Raw genomic sequence first — 19,645 nt, 5'->3', positions numbered from 1 at the left:
TTTACACTTTACACAACCGCCATTGAAGCGCCGTCACTGAGTGGAAATCTTGTTTCTAAGCTATTGGCGACGATCATTATTAAATTTAAGTTTCCCACCCGTATACAACACTGATTCAAGGTCTTCTTTCTTGTTATCAAAACTCAAGAACAATTTCATACACTAAAGAATTTCTGGTTCCTGACCTGGATGATACCTAGTTAATTAATTTCATTTACGGTTATACTATTACACCATATTATTGAACTTGCGATTAATTAAATCCGTTATGTAAGAAAAACGTTTTTAATCTCACTTCGTTGAGATTTGCTTTCAAAACGTGATCGAAAATGGTTGCGGTATTTGTAAACAACATTTGTAAACATATCAGTGACAGCTAGAAAAAATAATCTTGATCCGAACAGCTGTTCGTTATTTCATAGATGATTATGTGATAAAAATTGGACGAAAACTTTAAAAAAATCACACAAAACTGCATTTTTGAACGTCCGTAATTTTATTTACAAAGTAGTGAGACCATATTTTAATCGCTAAAGATACTCTCACCAATCCAGTAAATACATTAAAATGACTTGTATCTTGATAGGTACTCTCGTTTTCCTGGAGAAGATTGCGTAAAATGCCATCTTGAGTGTTGCAGACAGACAGACAGACAGACAGAAATTTAGATGAGACTTGTTTTGGCTTCTTTAATGTATAAAACGTAAAAATAACCTAAAGGTTTGTGATTCTGAGCAATGTACAGACAAAACTCTAATTTTATTTATATAGAAGATAGATATCTTTGAACCTGAACTCCTCCGCCATTCTTAACCGATTTTGACTCTTCACGTCTCATTGGAAAGAGCGTGTCGCGTAGATTTGCAAACTGACCTTGCATATTTGTAAAGTTCCTTGGGCTCTTCCCCAGTGCCTTTTAAATTTTCCATGTTATCCTTATGAAGAACCTATTTGTTTATATTATGATCAGCTGGACATTTTAATTGCTGTTAATATTTTAGTTGCAGGAACCAACGGGTGCTAAAAACTTTAAAATTTACTGACTTGGTTAAAACTAAATAATTCCTATTTGAATTTTTGTTTACGTAGGCCCCTACATATTACAATGGGAAAGAGTGAGAAAGCCTGGATAATTTGATATATTTCACCAAATAAGAAACATGATTTGACACAGTTAATGTATTTCTTGAGCAATTATTGAAAGAGCCGATTTGTAAACTATGGTAACATAGAAAGCCACCAAATAAAAGAAATAGAGCTATTTTTTTTATTTGATTATTCCTACAATCGATTAACGAGGATGTTAGCCAAAGTGCTACTATTTTTAGTAGGAAACATGGACTTAACTTTGTGATAAGGCTTAATAAAACTGGTACGGCAAGGAAATTGATGTTACCATAAAAGTCAAGTGATTTTAGAAGAATATTACTACATCCAAGAAACCTTCACTAAAACTAACATTGACGGATTCAAATATTATTCACAGATATAGGGAAACAAAAAAAACATCTGAACAACATCAAACATTTTAACTCTGCATTTTCTCAGGTAAATACAATTGACGTTATTACAGCAACTAACCAAAAGAATGTCAGTTGAAGAAAATAAAAATGTTACAGGCAGGTTATGTAACAAATCAGGTAGTTCTTAAGTATTGTGAACAAATTTTATCGCTATAAAAAAGACTGAAATTTGTATACGTACTGGTGACAATGTTGGTACCAGGATATATTATCAATGTGAAGATACATGAACAACCTCATGCGGTCATGAGTAAGTCAGGAAACATTTGTAGAAAACACTAAAAACAAGATCAGCTTATGAAAATTAAGATAAAATATTTACAAAAGGTGTTGATTTATATCAAACTGATATGGACATCGTGAGTATTTCCATTAGTTACATCTTTGAGTTGACTCTTTTACACTCGTCGGAAATTGTGACTGTTATTCGTTTGAAAAATCTCCTGTGATACTTTGCAATTGCTCAAATTCGAGCAACATGTACACTAGTTATATATTACCATGGATGAAGTAATATATAACCGCCTCCAAGTTAGAGGACAGACCTACCCCCGCCTTGCCCCGTGACCCACTCATGACGGAGATTTAACGTCAAACACCTTCCATTGCAACCCCAGAACCATTAAGAACTGTTCCTCCATTTTGAACTAAATGTCCCTCATTCCGATGTCGTCCTCATAAAGATGTCGTTCTTGTACCGTTGTCTTTCTTGTTCCAACAATATTCTCGACCAATGTCGTTCTTGTACCGGTGTCATTTTTATTCTGATTTTGTTCTCGTACTAATGTCACTCTCGGTAGAGTGACGTTCTAGTATCAATGTTGATCTAGTACCAATGCTGCTCTTAATCCAATGATGTTCAAATTTTGACTAGAACATTTAGCTACATTGGTACGTTTCTATTCCAATGGAATTATGCCTTATTGTAAGTACACTTCCCCTCTCTTCTTTAAGTTTCACCCCTTTTTCCTCTGCACCTTGCTGTCAAATTGCCGTGTGTGTGTCACAGGATGTCCAGCTATTCAGAAAACCAGGAATTGTACTCAAATAATGAGGACAGGAAATATTCTGGGTAACATTAAGGGTTGATGAAGAATTTAATATTTTGTAAATCAGTCTAATTGGTTTTTTGTATACAAGTGGATGAAAACGATGTTTCTTCTGCTGAATAGATGAAAAAGTGGATAGAGAAATGCCATGAACACGACTCTTTGTTGCAGAACGTCGTTGAAGAAGAACTCAACGTGGAGGAGCGCAAGGCTGCATGGGAAGACTATGAGAACGACAAGAAGAGAGGCTTTATGCCACCTGCCGGGCCACAGGGAACGTCGGGTGAGTTCCTGGATAAATATTTTGATTTGTGAATTCAAAAATCCATACATTTAAGAATTCAGTATTCTACATTTCACTTCACCTTCATTGAAAATAAAAGCCAATTCAATAACATAGAGCGACAGAGCATGTAAATTTAGTTTGACTTTTGTCTCTATTAAGGAATGTTTGCTCTAGTAAGTTATTGAAACCTAAATCCAAACTTTACTTGTCAGGTTAAGGTTGCAAAAATACAGGTAGCAATGAAAAGTTTACCATGCAATAAAACTGACTCCCTGGTCCTGACATAATAACATTAATATTAAACTATACAGTCTATACCTAATAAAACATCATTTCGTTCAGCAACAAACACAAACATTAATTATGATGAATATTATATCAATTTCATTTATAGTATCATGTAAGGTACCCACAACATGCCTGTCATAGATTCAAAGTCCGTCACGTTACTGACTGAGCCACAGACTCAACATGCCTATTCGATCCTGAGAAAAGTCAGTACCGTAGCTTTTTGATGGTTCGAAACTGGACCCTGCTGTTCCTGATCATTGGGCTTTGAATAAATTATCCTGACTAATGAAACCACTGATCTTAGTCAGTAACAAAGCTACACACCATTCTACACTCATCCTTCACTCATATTTGGGTTATAATAGACACCTAGGTCTCAATGATTGATAATTGATTGATAATTGACGTGGTCTTCATCACCATGCTGTTTTGTCCCATTTAGCTGGTTGCCTAGTTAGCCTGCAGTCGAATTGCTGTTGCCTTTTGGATGAACCGTGAATATGAGGATATTTAACTTAATTTATCCACAGTTGTAAGACACAGTAAAAATCATATTACACATGATTTTAGTTATACAGTAAGATTTTAACTCACTATGTTATTGGCTTTTGTCTGTTTAGTGAACCCGAGTCCTGCGTGGAACCAGCAGATAGAGCTTATTATGCGGCAGCAGCAGCTCAAACTGAGGGTAAACGCTGAGTTCTATAAATACTTTTATGTATAAAACAAGGGTTTTTTTGTAGTCAGCAACCAATTGTTTGAAAATTTTTTAGCATGTATAAGGTTGCGCGTCGGGTCGCGCTGTGGTTACACGGGAATCTATACGTGGTCTGCTTTTGTATATTTTCCCTGGGAAATTACCTCAAGACTATTGTTGTGTTGTTTATAGACTTTGAGATTTGCTTTTTACACTGGATTATGAGCAATAGTACATCCTGTCAATGCGATTGAATTTGAGTATAGAATGAAGTAAATTATAGCTTGTTAATAATATTTCAAGAATTCCGAAAATATTTAACTACCGGTACCTAGATTTCTTTAAATACAATAAGATCTTTCGTAGTGTTAGCATAGATAAAAGGAGTATAGACATCTATACTCACACATGTCTATACTCCTTTTATCTATGGTGTTAGTAAATTATCGGCCATTTACTGTAACACTTAGTATGTACGGTTTTATTAGATACGTTTTGAAAGAGCAGTGGTTGAAACTAACCACAAAGGACGCATTAACAACAATCTCAGCCATGATTCATCTACATAAACGGATCCCAAGGACTAAATACGCAATTAAAGTAGTTCTGCGTCCTCGGAAAGCCCGGGGGACTTTACCATCTGCTGGTTTGGACCTTGGGTGTGATTTGTGGTGGAAACCACACCTCTGACAGGCTAGATTAGGTAATTATATATGGACAGACAATTAATACAAGTATTTAGTTTGTATACTTTAATTAGATTTCTCGTTCATTGCCATAATTAGGTCAAATAGAGTACTCCCTAATAGAGTTACGATACTGTACTTATCGATCAGCTGACAATTTTATAAGTCAGTTAATCAATCTAAATAAATGGCCAATCAATCTAAATAAATGGGCAAGCCTCCTATCTGTTTGATTAAAAAGGATACAGTCAAATTTGTGGTAATCTTTTAAGGACTTTTCCCAAATATAAAATATAGGCATATGGGACATAAAAATTAAGCTTAGAGCGTGTGGATACGTAAGCCCCCCATTCGGTAGACAACTCATCCGACTCCGACCGCGTCAGACCGTGTGTGGGTAAACGGACAGGGTCCGGAGACAGTCGGACATGTCGGTCGAGAATTTCAAGCAAACTTGGCCGACACGTCCGACATGTCGGATCGTGCATGGACTCAACAGTCTGTCTGCGTACTGACAGTTCGCCTTACCTCAGTTGTTTTATGGACATTAACCCTTCACACACGGTCCGACATGTCGGCAGACATGTCTGTCGACTCATCCAGCTTCTCCAACCGGATCGTGTGTCAGACCGCGGGACAAGTCAGTGAGAATTCGGTTGAGAATTCCAGACGGACTTGGCCGACACACAAACACGTGAGGCATTTGTCTTTTTTTGCGTAGAAACTTCGAATTACCCCAAATATAATTCGAATTTACCTGGATTATTTAGTATTAATTGAATATAAAATATTAGGGACCAGGGGAATAATTCGAATTAAAGAAGATTTCTAATTATGAAGGTCCGATGCCGACTGAATCAACATATATATTTGAGTTCCGTCGTGTCCGCAGTGCTACCTGCATCAGTATGTCCCTTATAAATATGACCGGCTACCATAATAATACCCCCGCCGCAGCAAACCTGCAGACTAAGCGAATTTCAACTTGTCTGATTACATTTTTACTAAAATATTTCAATAAATAAGACATATTATTCCCTATTTAAATAACATTAGATTTAACAAGTGCTTAAAGGTTTGCTGCTACGAGGAAGGTAAAAAGTGTTTTTTGACCATACATCAATAGTATCTAGGATGAAATAAATAAATTGGCCAAATTTTATCAATATATACCCATAAACAAGTAAACTACAACAATTTTCATTTTCTCCATAAGAATAACATGGGAATTTTTAATTACACTATTTTTGAATTTTCTCCGTGACCGTTAGGCATACAACAGCGCTTCAATATACTAAATTATTTCTTTTTTTAAGCTCTACAAAACGTTTTAGAAAGAAATCGCAAAATTTTTTGTTTTTAGGTTCAAAAATGGGAAAAACCCATTTTTACCCCATAAAACCCCCCATAATCCCCCGTTCCCATGGTCCGATTAGGCTGGATCGCGAACTCGTTCAAATAAACGTAGGTTTACACGTTTGTACCAAATTTCATCAAAATCGAATCATTTTTGCTCGAGTTATCGCGCTAACGGACACACACACACACACACACACACACATATATATATATATATATATATATATATATATATATATGAATTTGAACGGATTGTGTTTTTGGCCTCTAGGGACCTCAAAATGAAAAATTAGATCGGTCTCGGGTCCAGGTCTTACCATGAGTACTACGGTAATAGCTTATTCCCTATATGTCGCTAAAATGTCTTTTGTGTTAAAAATGTGTGAACTTTATGTGTTGATGTGTATTCATATCTCATAACGAAGACTTCTGTCGGATTTATGGACCAATGTCGTGGAAGGACTAATGTTGGCAATAAATGGTGGCAATAATGTTCAAAATAGTTGGTGTAGCTGACGTTTGCAGCATTATTCTAAGTTTATATGTATATATAAAAATAAAAATAACGTTACCTAACACGACACCTCAAGAAGACTAGTGAAATTTTAGCGAATTTCCCATATAGGGAATCGGAATAAGCTATTACCGTAGTACTCCATGGTAAGACCTGGACCCGGGACCGACTTTTTTTCGTTTTGAGGTCCCTAGAGGCCAAAAACCCCATCCCTAACTCGAGCAAAAATGGTCCCATTTTGATTAAATATGGTACAAACGTGTAAACCTACGTTTAGTCGAACGAGTTCGCGAACCAGCATGATCGGACCATGGGAACGGGGGTTTATGGAGGCTTTTATGGGGTAAAAATGGGGTTTTCCCATTTTTAGCAAAAAAAAAATAAAATAAAATTTTGCAATTTCTTTCCAAACTATTTTGTAGAGCTTAAAAAACAAATAATTTAGTATATTGAATCATTACAATGCGCCTAATCATTACGGAGAAAATTCCAAAAAATTGTAAATTTAAAATTCCCATGTTATTCTTATGGAGAATAAGTAAACTGTTGTAGTTTGCTTGTTTATTAACATATTTTGCCCAAATTTGGAAATGTTTTTATTTCTTACTAACTATTAACATTTTACACAAAAAAACACTTTTACCCTCCCTGTTGCAGCAAACCTAAGTATGTGTTAAACTGATTCTATTTAGGGAATAAATGTGATATTTTTAAGGAGACATTTTTGTGTAAATCAAATCAGGCGAATGGAAATTCGCTTAGTCTGAAGGTTTGCTGCGGCGGGGGTATATTTCAACATCCCATCTATATGGACCAGCTGTAGCCAATTTTTTGTTAAAAAAGAACGTAGTTGTGTGAGCCAGTCACAGACAATTTTATTGTTAGTTCTGTACGGTTTATGTAGAGGTCGTGTTTTGTTTACAATTTGTTTCCTGTTAATACAGTCATTTAAAACCTCGTTTAACCAAATAATACGATCTAATCATAAACAATAAATTTGTCCCCTAGTTATTTAACCAAACAGTAAAGCACAAATCAAGAAATTTACCCTAAAATAATAGAAACAAAATTTCGCCAACACTAGCGCCCAGTGTGGCGTACATGAACTAGACATGAAAAACGAGCTTCAAAATTTACAATGGGATGAGTAGTTTACTTGTGTTGGTTAGTCTATGCTATAGCTCACAATAACTCATTCTATTAGTTTTAATTGGTAAAGAATATTGTGTATTCGGCAGAAATCAGTAATTTAGATCAGCACAATCTGTTGGTGGCTCACATCAACTATGACGATTTTGGTTAAAAAAAAAACTGGCTAAAAGTTTAACATGGGGGGTGGAATGTCTAATTGTACAGTATAATTTATACTACAGACAACTTGACATAGTGGAGTTACCGAAACGGCACACGGAAGATTTCTCAGGTGCCGTTTGACGTCACTAACTGTTGACGTCACTTTGAGGAAACACCAATACCGCAACGATACGGAATTGAGCCATCGGCCTCGGTGGTGCAGTGGATAGCGTTACGAGCTGATAATCCGAATGTTCCGGGTTCGAATCCCGTCGGCAGCACTAACTTTTTATCAACAATTTTTTCATATCAGCAAGTTTGGTTGGTTTGGTTAGGTTATGACAGTTTAATTTTATAATTAAAAATTATAAAATTGAATTTTAGGCAATTATAATTTTATTTTATGAACAAAACTATTTTTTAGATTAGTAAACCTTTATTTGATTTTTCCATTATCAGCACGTTTGGTTAGTTTGGTTAGGTTATGACAGTTTAATTTAATAATAGGAAATTATAAAATTGTCTGTTTCTTCAGACGCAGCAGTTAGTGACGTCAAACGGCACCTGAGAAATCTTCCGTGTGCCCCACCGGTGGAGTTACATGGTATTTATTCAAGACAGCTTTTTATAAGGAACAAGAGATGAAGAAGAAGAACATGTCCCCGAATATTTTTTTTTATTATTGTTTTTGTTTCGTTATTTATTGTATTGATCGATCGATTGAGCATGGTCGTCTCGTCTGTTTGTTTGTTACCTGCTGGTGAATGGTGATTGTGAGTTAATTTCATTACCACCCTCGCTTATGTGTGTATGAGATTCTTACGATAAATCTAAAAGTTTTTGCATTTTCTAAAATTGGTATGGTTGACTTACTAGACCCTAATACTGAGCCTGGTTATAAAATTTTATCCATGTCTTTTCTCACTTATTGTAGGCTAGGCTTACTGGCAGAAATTCGCAGCTAGGTTTAAGATTTATTTTATTTTTACCTCACGTTTATAAATAAAGGCTGCACTTTACTTGACGTCCTACACTCATTCGAATGAAAATATCGATCGATTAATCGATTGCTTCATTCGATATATCGTTTGGTTAGTTAGGTAAGGTTAACCTAACCTAACTAACAAACGATATATCGAATGAAAATATCGGATCGAAAAAAACCATCGAATGAGTGTAGGACGTCAAGTAAAGTGCAGCCTAAATAAATAGCCTAGGGTAAGTTTCTTAATTTTTCGTTATGGCATAGGCCTAACTTAGGCCTATAAGTTAAGCCTTATATGAGGTCTTATTATTTCTAGAGTACAGTGGAACCTCGATAACAAGTCACTCTTGATAACAAGTGTATTTTTAAATCCCCTTCAATTTATTTTACCTCCAAACACATGTTAGGCTATTGCAAACCTCGAAACCTTGATAACCAGACTTATTTTATAATCTCCATGAGAGTCTTGTTATCAAGGTTCTACTTTATTTAAGTTACCCTATTTCTAGGTAACTCTCTAGACTTATAAAACTAGGTAGGCAATATTAAAATGTTAAGGAATTAAAATGTTGAAATTGTAAATAGGCCTACGGGTACCTAGGCCTAATAGGCCTATGATTTTTTTGACAACTCTTCACTTTTGAGCTACAGTATGAGGCAATCTAACTGATTGTCAGTTAAGGGTAAAGACTGACAATAGCTATTAACAGGAATAACATTATTTATAAGTTAGGCCTCACTTTACAATGAACCGAAACCTAATATATGAGAACCTAACTTATAGATCTAAAAGGTTAGTTTATATTACTGTACTATAGTAGGCTTACTAATGTTACGATATAGCCCGTACAATATATGATTCTGTAACTTAGTCTAATTCTCATCCTTCACTAGGCTATTTAAATATTAATGGAAGTCAGGGATAAGGTAAAGTTATAGCTAAGTTATATGGAGTCCCAGTCAGTGGCAGTTCTAAGACCTTGTAAAGAAGGGAGGGGGGGCGGGCTACCAGGAGGGTTTCTGGAGAAGAGGGGTCCAGGAGTCCTCCCCAGAGAATTTGGCTTTTTAAAGCTGTTTGGTGATTTTATTAATCCACTTTTTGACGTCTAGAACACCAGTTGTGCTTCTTTGAAAGGTTTTGATGCACAAATAAGTTAGTGGAAACCGACGGCTCCACTAGCTGTGCCACATGTTGCTCACGGCTAATAGGGGCCTAAGAAATACTATCATTGCAAACAGTTTAACCCTTTTTTGGTACTTTCGAATCATAAAGAAGCCACGTATTTGACAGCACGCTGTGGTGGTTATGTTAGGTTGGGTTATCATAAATATGTTGGTAGGACTTTCCTCTTTTTGTTATGAATCGAAAGATAGGTACTAGATGAGCCATAAAAAATTAATGATAACCCAACCTAACATATCAGCCACAGCGTGCTGTATAAGGGTGGCCTCCGTATAATACGAAAGTAGGCCTAACTTTTTTTATGGATATCTTTTTTATTGGTTAGTAATCTTGAAGCTACATAACACCGTCACTACAAAATAAAACAACTTCTTGATCCGCATTTGTAAATAAGTAAATACCCCCGCCGCAGCAAACCTGCCGACTAAGCGAATTTCCATTTGTCTGAATTGATTTTCAGTTAAATTATATTTTACATAGAGGATACGCGTCCGGTAACCGGGCGTGGATAAGGCGTACGGCAATGACGTCATGGGGTTGCGGGAACCTGGAACGCCTTTACTACAACAATACCATCACCAACCATCGGTGGTCGTGGTGTAGTGGATAAGATGCTCGGCTGATATGCAAGAGGTCCAGGGTTCGAGTCCCATTGGTGACATTAACTTTTTGTCGAAGATTTTGCATTGAATACCATTTATTCTTAACTGCACATCTTTAATTAGAATTTTTGGCATTTATAATTTTCTAATAGAGAAAGAATTTAACCTTAATTCGATTTTTTCATTATCAGCAAGTTTGGTTGGTTAGGTTAGGTTATGACAGTAATTGCCGGACGTCTAATCCACGTCCGGTTACCGGACGCGTATCCTCTGCGTATATTTTAATAACATTAGGTTTAACGAGTACCTAGGTTTGCTGCTACAAGGAAACAAATAAAGTGTGTTTTTGAGTAAAATATTGATAGCTTAGTACAAAATAAATAAATTTGACAAGTTTGATCAAAATATATTCATAAACAAGCAAACTACAACATTTGACAATATTCTCCATAAGAATAACATGGGAATTTTAAATTTACAATTTTTTAAATTTTCTCCGTTACTAATAATTGAACAAAAATACTTTTATATACTAAATTATTTGTTTTTTTAAGCTCTTTAAAAAGGTCTAAACAGATATTGGGAAATTTTGTGTTTTGAGGGGCAAAAGTGAGAAAAACCAATTTTTACCCCATAAAACCCCCCGTAAAGCCCCGTTCCCATGGTCCGATCGTGCTGGTTCGCGAACTCATTCAAGTTTATCCCGCTTTACACCTTTAAACCAAATTTCATCAAAATCGGACAAAAATTACTCAAGTTATCGCGTTCACGGACGTATATATATATATATATAAGTCTATAATATATAAATACATTTATAAAAATTTGAACGAATAGTGTTTTTGGCCTCTGGGGACATCAAAATGAAAAAGTAAATCGGTCCCGGGTCTAGGTCTTACCGTGCCACCTACGGTAATAGCTACTTCCCCATAGGGAAATTCGCTAAAACGTCTAATAACACCTGAAATATACTGTATATTTTTAAACTTTTACTGTTAACTTACAAGACAAAAAAAACAGCCAGTATTAGTCCTCTAAATCGTCTGCAAAATTATCGTTTTCGGGTAGGCCTAGACCTAACTTCATGGAATAGAATAAACTTACGGTACGGTATATTTTTTGGTTTGCTGACCTCAAAATTTACTTAAGTATAAATGAACAATTATAAATGTTATATTTTAAGCTTTGTTTGTAAACAACAGAAATATAAACACTGATGACGACTGATGACCGATGAGGTATAACCTCAAATTATGTGGTCTAATTGTGTAACAATTAGAAGGATATAGCGATAGTGTCATTGATATCAGTAAATTCTATTGAATGCTCAACAATCATTTTCATTCTAAAACTGGTCAAATATAACAACAGTTTGAATGTCTTATTTATCCATAGCCAAAAGATTTTAAAAATATTTAGGTCCTGAATTTCTTTTGTACTCAATATTAGGTACTGTACCTTAAATTGGGTGTAAGGATAAAATTTTATAACTTGGCTGTCTGTTTCAAAATATCCTATGAGAATTTGAAAATACTGAGTACAAATAGCTACTACAGATTTACTTAAGGTTTTTTAAAAGGTGTTATTTAATTTATGATCCGGACAGCGGCCATATAGTTTGATTGCTTTTTTCATTATTAATAATATAAAATTAAACATGTTCACAATTTAAAACTGAAAATGGACAATTTTTATTTCATTCTTTCTCAACGTGGTAAAAGAACTTTGGTTTCTAATGGGTACAAATATAATAAACAGAGACCTACAAATAACGTTTGGCGGTGCAGTAATCGTAAATGTAGAGCATCTGTACGTTTGGACAGTTCGGAAACGTCAATTGTGTTTCGTAAATCAACACACGACCATCCACCGTATCCTGAACTAAACCTGATCCGAAGTAGTATTTCAAACACTTACAAGTTTGGACCACATACTGATAACCAGGAGTTGACACAACTTTTGAAAGAGAAAACAGCTGAAGAATTGGGTGTAGAACTGAGTCGAAGAGATAAGAAATGTATTCGGGCCAATATATATCGACACAGAAAAACTCAACGAGAGAAGCAAATAATTTGTTCACAGAATTGTAAGGTATGCCATAGAACCTTTTGTATCCAACATAGAGAAAAGTTAAGTTAATTTTTTACAGATTTACACTATTATTGTCAATGGGCTTTATGCAGTGTTGTCTCCCCTACTGCAAAAATCTGCAAGCGTGTCTATGGCTTTGTTTGATATAATGTACCTATTTCATTCATCAATGCAAGTGTCTTTTGACAATTTAAATTTTATTTACCTTTTGAACTTCAGTTCCACCATAAAAAGGTAAAAAATGTTAAGTAATGATTTTAAAAAGTATTTCCTATTGTTATGCTTGGCTCTGGTGCCACTTGTCCTTGGTTGTTGCGGTGCAATAAAGTTGGATGTACTGGCGCAATATACTTTGACGACACGGAAAGTACGATTGTAAAATGCAAGCTCAGTCACAACCATCCACCATTACCTGAAAGTAAACTGGCTATTGATAAAATCAAGAACTCTTTAAAACATGTTATAAATGTAGAATATGAAGATATCTTAAAATTGATGAATGAACCACCACAAATATTGGGTGCTGAACTCAGCAAGCATGATAGGAAATGTGTCCGGAATAATGTACGGAAACATAGGAAACGTCTTAGAGAGAAATTAAGTCAGTCACAGGTATGTTTTATATAGGCTAGGTTTTTTAACCTGTGTTCTGTTTGATAACAAGGATAGTTTTATTCCATTTCTAATACGACATCGATGAAGTTAGCTGTTGTTTAGTGTTTTTTTATGGTTATTTTTGCCGCTACACATTAAACTTATATACACATGTTTTAAGGTTTATAAGTTAATGTTGTTTTTTATTTGGAAGCCAAAAAAGGATGTCTATAGTAAATTAGACTCCGTCACTTCTCAATCCAAAGTTAAATTTGAAGGTGTGAAGATAGAAATAAAATGTGTTTAAAAATAGTTTTAACAAAACTTTATAAAAACAGATGAAACTCATAAACTGGGTCATAAAAAAGACGGTTTACCACAGCAGAACTTAGGCCAGGGACACACTTACCGGCGTCCGGCGGCGCCGTAGCAAGTTGAGATACACAGGAAGGCATGGGGCAGGCCACACTTCTCCGGTTCGGCGAATCTGCCGATCCGGCGGGAAAATGCTCCGGCGAAACCGCCGGATATTGTCTACCTCGCCGGATCGGCGGTTTCGCCGGAGCAGTGGGTAGCGGGGCATTGTGCCTTATGGAGATGAACACACTTACCGGCGAAACAGCCGGACTGCGACTGCCCCCACTCCTCAGTCGTGGTTCAACCCTCGAGGGTGGTGATTGTTTATGATTTTTATGCAGTGTCCAAGCGGTGTATTTAGTTTTGTTTTGCTGTTTAGTTAATTTATTTTTTATTTTTAGTCTGTTTATCATTTTAGTCTGTTTATCTGTATATCATCATGGTAGATGTTGATATGGATTTACTTATTAAATTGGTTCATGAGAAACCAGAACTTTGTGATAGGTCTTTGGAAATTTCAAAGACAAAAACAAAACGAGGGACAGAAGCAGCTGGCGACAAATTTGTGCAGCACTTAATCCAGCCTTTCCAGCGTCTCTATATGTTTTGTCCTTGTATTTGCATTGTAATCTTCGATAGTAGCTCGTCGAATGAGGGGACGAACATACGAAAATAATTAAAAAACTTATTTTCTTCATTTCTCAACTGTAAAAATAGAGTGTAAAAAGCTCCATGTAGCTAGCTGTCTGTTCTCCAGAATAGGATGCACCCAAACAGTTCGGTGGTGTTTTCTCTTCCTTTTGTGGTGTTTTCTCTTCCTTCTGTGGTGGATCAAACACAGCAAGGCCAACTTTTGAGGTCTCGACAGCACAATTTCTAAGACTAAACTGTACTAGAACTGTACTAGTCTAAGACAAAACTGATTCAGAGTTCATTGCACTCTATTTATTGTCGCCGGCTCCGGCAAAATAGTTTTCGCCAGAACAAGTGTGTTCTGACCCTCAACCTCCGGCGGATCCACCGGATCCGGCGCTCGGCGGTTTCGCCGGTAAGTGTGTCCCTGGCCTAAGATTTTGATTAGTGATATGGATAACATTTTATAACATGGCTGATAATTCATAGGCCTATATGAGAATGTCAGATTTTAGGCCTACTTGCGTTTTACTTAAGTTACCAAATTTTTAAAGGCGTAATCTCTTTTTAGAAGAAATCAACAATCATTGGATTGGATTGATTTTTCACAAGTTTCTAGGTGAAAATTAAAATATTTACAAATTAAAGCTAAAATGGACAGCTTTTATTTTACTCTTTCTCAACGTGGTAATAGATCTTTGGTTAATAATGGGTACAAATACCATAGCGATATAACCAAGAAGAACAAATGGCGATGCTGTAATCGCAAATGTAATGCGTCCTTGTGGTTGGAAGATACAGAAACATCAATTGTGCTACGTAAATCATCACACGAACATCCACCATATCCTGAAGATACACTGGTCCGAAGTATAATTTCAAACACTTACAAGTTTGGACCATACACTGATAACCAGGAGTTGTCACGACTTTTGAAAGAGAAAACTGCTGATGAGTTGGGTGTCAAATTGAGTTCAAGAGATAAAATATATATTCGGAAAAATATATCCCGACATAGAAAATCTCGACAGAAGAAGCAAACAAGTGGTTCACAGAGTCTTATGGTATGTCTTAGACAGTACAGGCTATTTAAATAATTACAGTAGAAGGTTTTGTATCCAAACGTCTAAGTTGATGCTATGTTTAGCTCCCTTTGACTTCTTTGTTCTAAAATCTTCATAACAAGCATGTCTGTCTGTTGTTAGTTTACTTCCACCACATCACATTAAACTTAAACAATATTTAACACCTCTGATACCAATTGCCATATATATGCGATGCTGCGGTAATTGCCGCGGACCGAGGTATACAATTTAATATTACACAAAAAACATGTGTCACTTGATTAACAGTAATAGTTAGCAGACAACGGGCCAGTGATGCAGCAAAGTAAAAAACGGTTTTGCCAACTAACACATGACGTCACTAACCATCATATCCTCAGAACAAGTGACGCATATATGCAACAGACATCTCTGTAAACCACTGCAGAGAATGCAGGGCTGTCAAAAAGACCGTTACGAAGGTATAAGTTTTTTAATAACAAGAGACACCAACGCTAATATGCGACATCAGTCTATTTTAATGTAACAATCGGTAGAAACCGGCTGTCTTTGCATCATTGGTCCATATGAATGAAAAATTCACTACTATTGCAGTGGCGAACGTGTTAAGTTTTATATGTTAAAGTTGTTTTAGATTCAGATGGCGAAGTAGAATTAATTTATCCAGTTAGCCATTTCTTATATGTTGTAAATAGAAATAACTTAGTTCTTCTAACACCTTGTTGAGTGAATATAGATCACAGTATATAATTTTAAGTTGCAGTTTTGTTCGCTTCATTCAGAGTGTAGTACGTCTGCAACATATATCAGCTGGCTTGTTTAGAATATGTTTTGTTATGGTTATCTCGTCGTTGACAAATAGGCAGCGAAAATATGTGAGAATGGAGTCGCGTGCTGCCATAAGTGACTCCATGTAAACATGTGAATTAAAATACAAATGTAGAGACGGTCAGCAGCCACTACACTTTACTTTGTTCAAAAACTTACTTACTTACTTACTTACTTTGTTTTAAAATTAGATCCATAGACATAATTAATTTTAATAAGTTAAACACAAGTTTATTACCTAAGTTGGTTTTCTAAAGTTTTGAGTAAGGTATATGGATAACATTTTATAATCAGGCTGTTTCTTTAAATAAGAAAATCACATTTAGTGAGTAGTAAGAACTTACGTTTTACTAAAGGTTTTAATTTTTGAATGTGTAATCTCATTTCTGTTCAGAACAATAATCACAAGGTTGGATTTCATCTGCCACAAGCTAGAAAATATAATAAACGTATTTACTATTCGGAGTTTAAAAATGGAAAATTTTTATTTTACTCTTTCTGAACGTGGTTATAGATTGTTGGTTTTGAATGGATACAAATACCGTAGTGTTATTTCCGTAAAGAACAAGTGGCGTTGCTGTAATCGCAAATGTAAAGCATCCTTGCGTTTGGACAGTACAGAAACCACAATTGTGTCACATCAATTAATACATGATCATCCACCGTATCCTGAAAAAAGCCTGCTACGAAGTAATATCTCAAACACTTACAAGTTTGGACCACATACTGATAACAAGGAGTTGACACAACTTTTGAAAGAGAAAACAGCTGAAGAATTGGGTATAGAACTGAGTCGAATAGATAAGAAACGTATTCGGAATAATATATCTCGACACAGAAAAACTCTACGAGAGAAGCCAATAATTTGTTCACAGAATTCTAAGGTATGCCATAGAACCTTTAGTATCCAACCTAAAGAAAATTTAAGTCAATTTTACAGATTTACACTATTATTGTTAACGGGACTCTACTCGTTGAGTTATCTGGCTTTATGCAGTTTTTTTTTTTTTTTTTTTTTTTTTTTTTTTTTTTTTTTTTTTTTAAGGGAGAGGAGGGAAAATGCTTTTACGCACACAGGTAGCCAGCCTGTAGTGTAGTGTGAGACTCCTGAATCTATCGCAGACTACTCACTAAAAAACCCCCTCTACTCTGTTGGACACAGACCTGGAATTGTTTGTCACATTACTTCAAGTCAGGCCAACATGTTACCTAAGCCCTCAGGGCTCTCACCGTTTATGGCATTTGGATACTTTAAGACCTACACCGCATCCCGGTCAAGGTCGAGCTTCTTGGCGCGGAGAATACCCTGGATGTAATGTGACACACAGGTCCAATTGTCCTCACCCTCCGTCATCATCGGTATGACCGTGTCCACCGACAGCAGTCCTACTAACTGTTGAGCCTCCAGGCGGGGCCTTTCCCAACGCTGGCAGTGGAAAAATGTATGTTCCACGTCATCGGGAATGCCTGGGCAGTATATGCAATCGGGTGACACGGCTTTGCCCATCCTGAACAGGTACGACCGGAAAAAGCCGTGACCCGTCAGAAATTGGGTGAGGTAGAAGTCCACCTCTCCGCACCGCCGATTAACCCAAGGTTGGACTTGCTTTATCAGTCGCCTGGTCCAGCGTCCCCGAGTCTCCTGTTCCCAGCTCTCTTGCCACAGCTGGTAGGTGCGGGTGCGTTCCTCTGTTCGTGCCTGGTCCTCCCCACGGCGCTGATAAATTGCTTTTCTCTCCGCCGCCAAAAGTTTGACGGGGATGACTCCAGCAACCACCAGGACGGCGGGTTCGGACACTGTTCGGTAGGCGGATGCAACTCTTAGTGCTGCCTGACGCTGCACTCGGGCAAGCCGCATCCTATATACCTCCTTATTTAGAGCGTCTGCCCACACCTCAGCACCGTACAAGAGTACGGACTGGACAGAAGACATTAACAGCCTTCTACGGCTGGACCGAGGCCCTCCGACATTGGCCATCAACCGGCTAAGAGAGGAGACCACCCTAGCGGCCTTGTCCGCCGTACGGAAAATCTGATCCCGCCAGCTAAGCTTGCTGTCCACCATAATCCCAAGGTACTTGGCAGAACGAACGGTCTGGACTTCAACGGCCCCTACCCTCAACGGCACGATGGTGTCAATCCGATGGCTTTATGCAGTGTTGGCTCCCCTACTGCAAAAATCTGTCAGCGTGTCTGTGGCCTTGTTTGATATAATGTATTTCATTCATCAATGCAAGTGTCTTTTGACAATTTAAATTGTATTTACCTTTTGAACTTCAGTTCTGCCATAAAAAAACTACAAAATGTTAAGTAATGATTTTAAAACACATTTACCTATTATATTGTTATGCTTGGCTCTGGTGCCACTTGTTCTTGATTCATCATCAGTGTCTCTCCGGAGGTTTTACTCTACGTGCATTCAACCTACTATGGCTTTTCAAACTCATTATTTAAAATTTGTTTTCAAGACCCCAACCAATGTTATATAAATAATGGATCTCAAAACTATTTAGTAGGTATCATAATTCCTTCACTTTTTAATTACAAAAACCCACAAAAAGTGTGTGAAACTAATTAATGCAGATTTTAAACTCAATATTTCTTTCTTTACAGTTCAGTGTTGTTCAGTTTTAATGTACTGCCCCTTAATCATCAGCCATATGAATATATATTTTAAAAACTGAAAAGTATTTTACTCTTCTAATTGCAATTAGTTATTTTTCTTTTGCTCATTTATTAAGGCTTTTTAGGTTGAGATCCCCCCAACACACTACTAGATATGCATATGCTTTAACGTCCCACCGGTTGATGGTTCAAAAAATAAATTTAGCTATCTGAGACATGTGGCTTTTGCTTAGTAATAATCCTAACTAAAGAACCTGAATGTTTATCTCATTTATTCTTCTCAACACTCTTCCTTGATTGAACTTTGCCTAGAGCCGTGTTTACACGATGCAAGTAGAGCAGGCAGGTTACTTGCCTCTAATGTATTTCAAGTTATCTGAGGCAAGTAACCTGCCTACTCTACTTGCCTCGTGTAGATGCGACCTTAAACTATACATCCTAGTAGGTCATTGGATCAGGCAGACAATAAACAACAATAGCTTCTTCCTACGAAAATCTTTGAAGAGCTGTTCTAGTTAAAGATTGTGATTAGTTTTCTACTAAATTATTTACTGACGGATACTTTTTTATTACCTGGCAGTGTATTCTTTAGTTCTACTTACTTGAGTATGCTCCTACAAAAGTAAATCTTGATTTTACCTACCTACAATTAATGTCAATGTCTGTTTAACGTAGAACAGAACTCAATGTGCTCAAGATAAGTGTTAATTTCAAACAAACTCAACAGAACAATGAACAACTTTTATTTCACTTTAAGTACTCATGGTTGTAGAACATTGGTCTCTAATGGATACAAATATCGTAAGCGAAACTCGACTAACAAAAATTCCATGTGGCGTTGCAATAAAGTTGGATGTAATGGCGCAATATACTTAGACGACACGGAAAGTACGATTGTGAAATGCAAGCTCAGTCACAACCATCCACCATTACCTGAAAGTAAACTGGCTATTGATAAAATCAAGAACTTTTTAAAACATGATAC

The 19,645-nt window shown here is 36.5% G+C and overlaps 1 protein-coding gene across 11 annotated transcripts in view; it reads left to right on the top strand.

Annotated features, from left to right (window-relative positions):
• LOC128991274 (uncharacterized) overlaps positions 1 to 19,645 on the top strand; it is a 121,625-nt gene that overhangs the window by 56,853 nt on the left and 45,127 nt on the right. For 5 of the 11 annotated variants that reach the window (XM_054413994.1, XM_054413993.1, XM_054413995.1 and 2 more), the window contains 2 exons: positions 2,744 to 2,855; positions 3,770 to 3,837. In XM_054413994.1, coding sequence (XP_054269969.1) covers positions 2,744 to 2,855; positions 3,770 to 3,837 — 180 coding nt within the window. Of the gene's footprint in view, positions 1 to 2,743; positions 2,856 to 3,769; positions 3,838 to 8,439; positions 8,472 to 8,575; positions 8,593 to 12,068; positions 12,560 to 14,623; positions 15,208 to 16,286; positions 16,920 to 19,645 lie in introns of those variants that run through there. The other 6 variants (XM_054414003.1, XM_054413999.1, XM_054413997.1 and 3 more) reach the window with 5 other exon arrangements.

The sequence above is a fragment of the Macrosteles quadrilineatus genome, unplaced genomic scaffold (assembly GCF_028750875.1).
Source record: "Macrosteles quadrilineatus isolate MER2022 unplaced genomic scaffold, UCM_ALF_1.0 Scaffold_4__1_contigs__length_99947679, whole genome shotgun sequence".
NCBI classification, from domain to species: domain Eukaryota; kingdom Metazoa; phylum Arthropoda; class Insecta; order Hemiptera; family Cicadellidae; genus Macrosteles; species Macrosteles quadrilineatus.
This window is presented reverse-complemented; position numbering and strand designations above follow the sequence as displayed.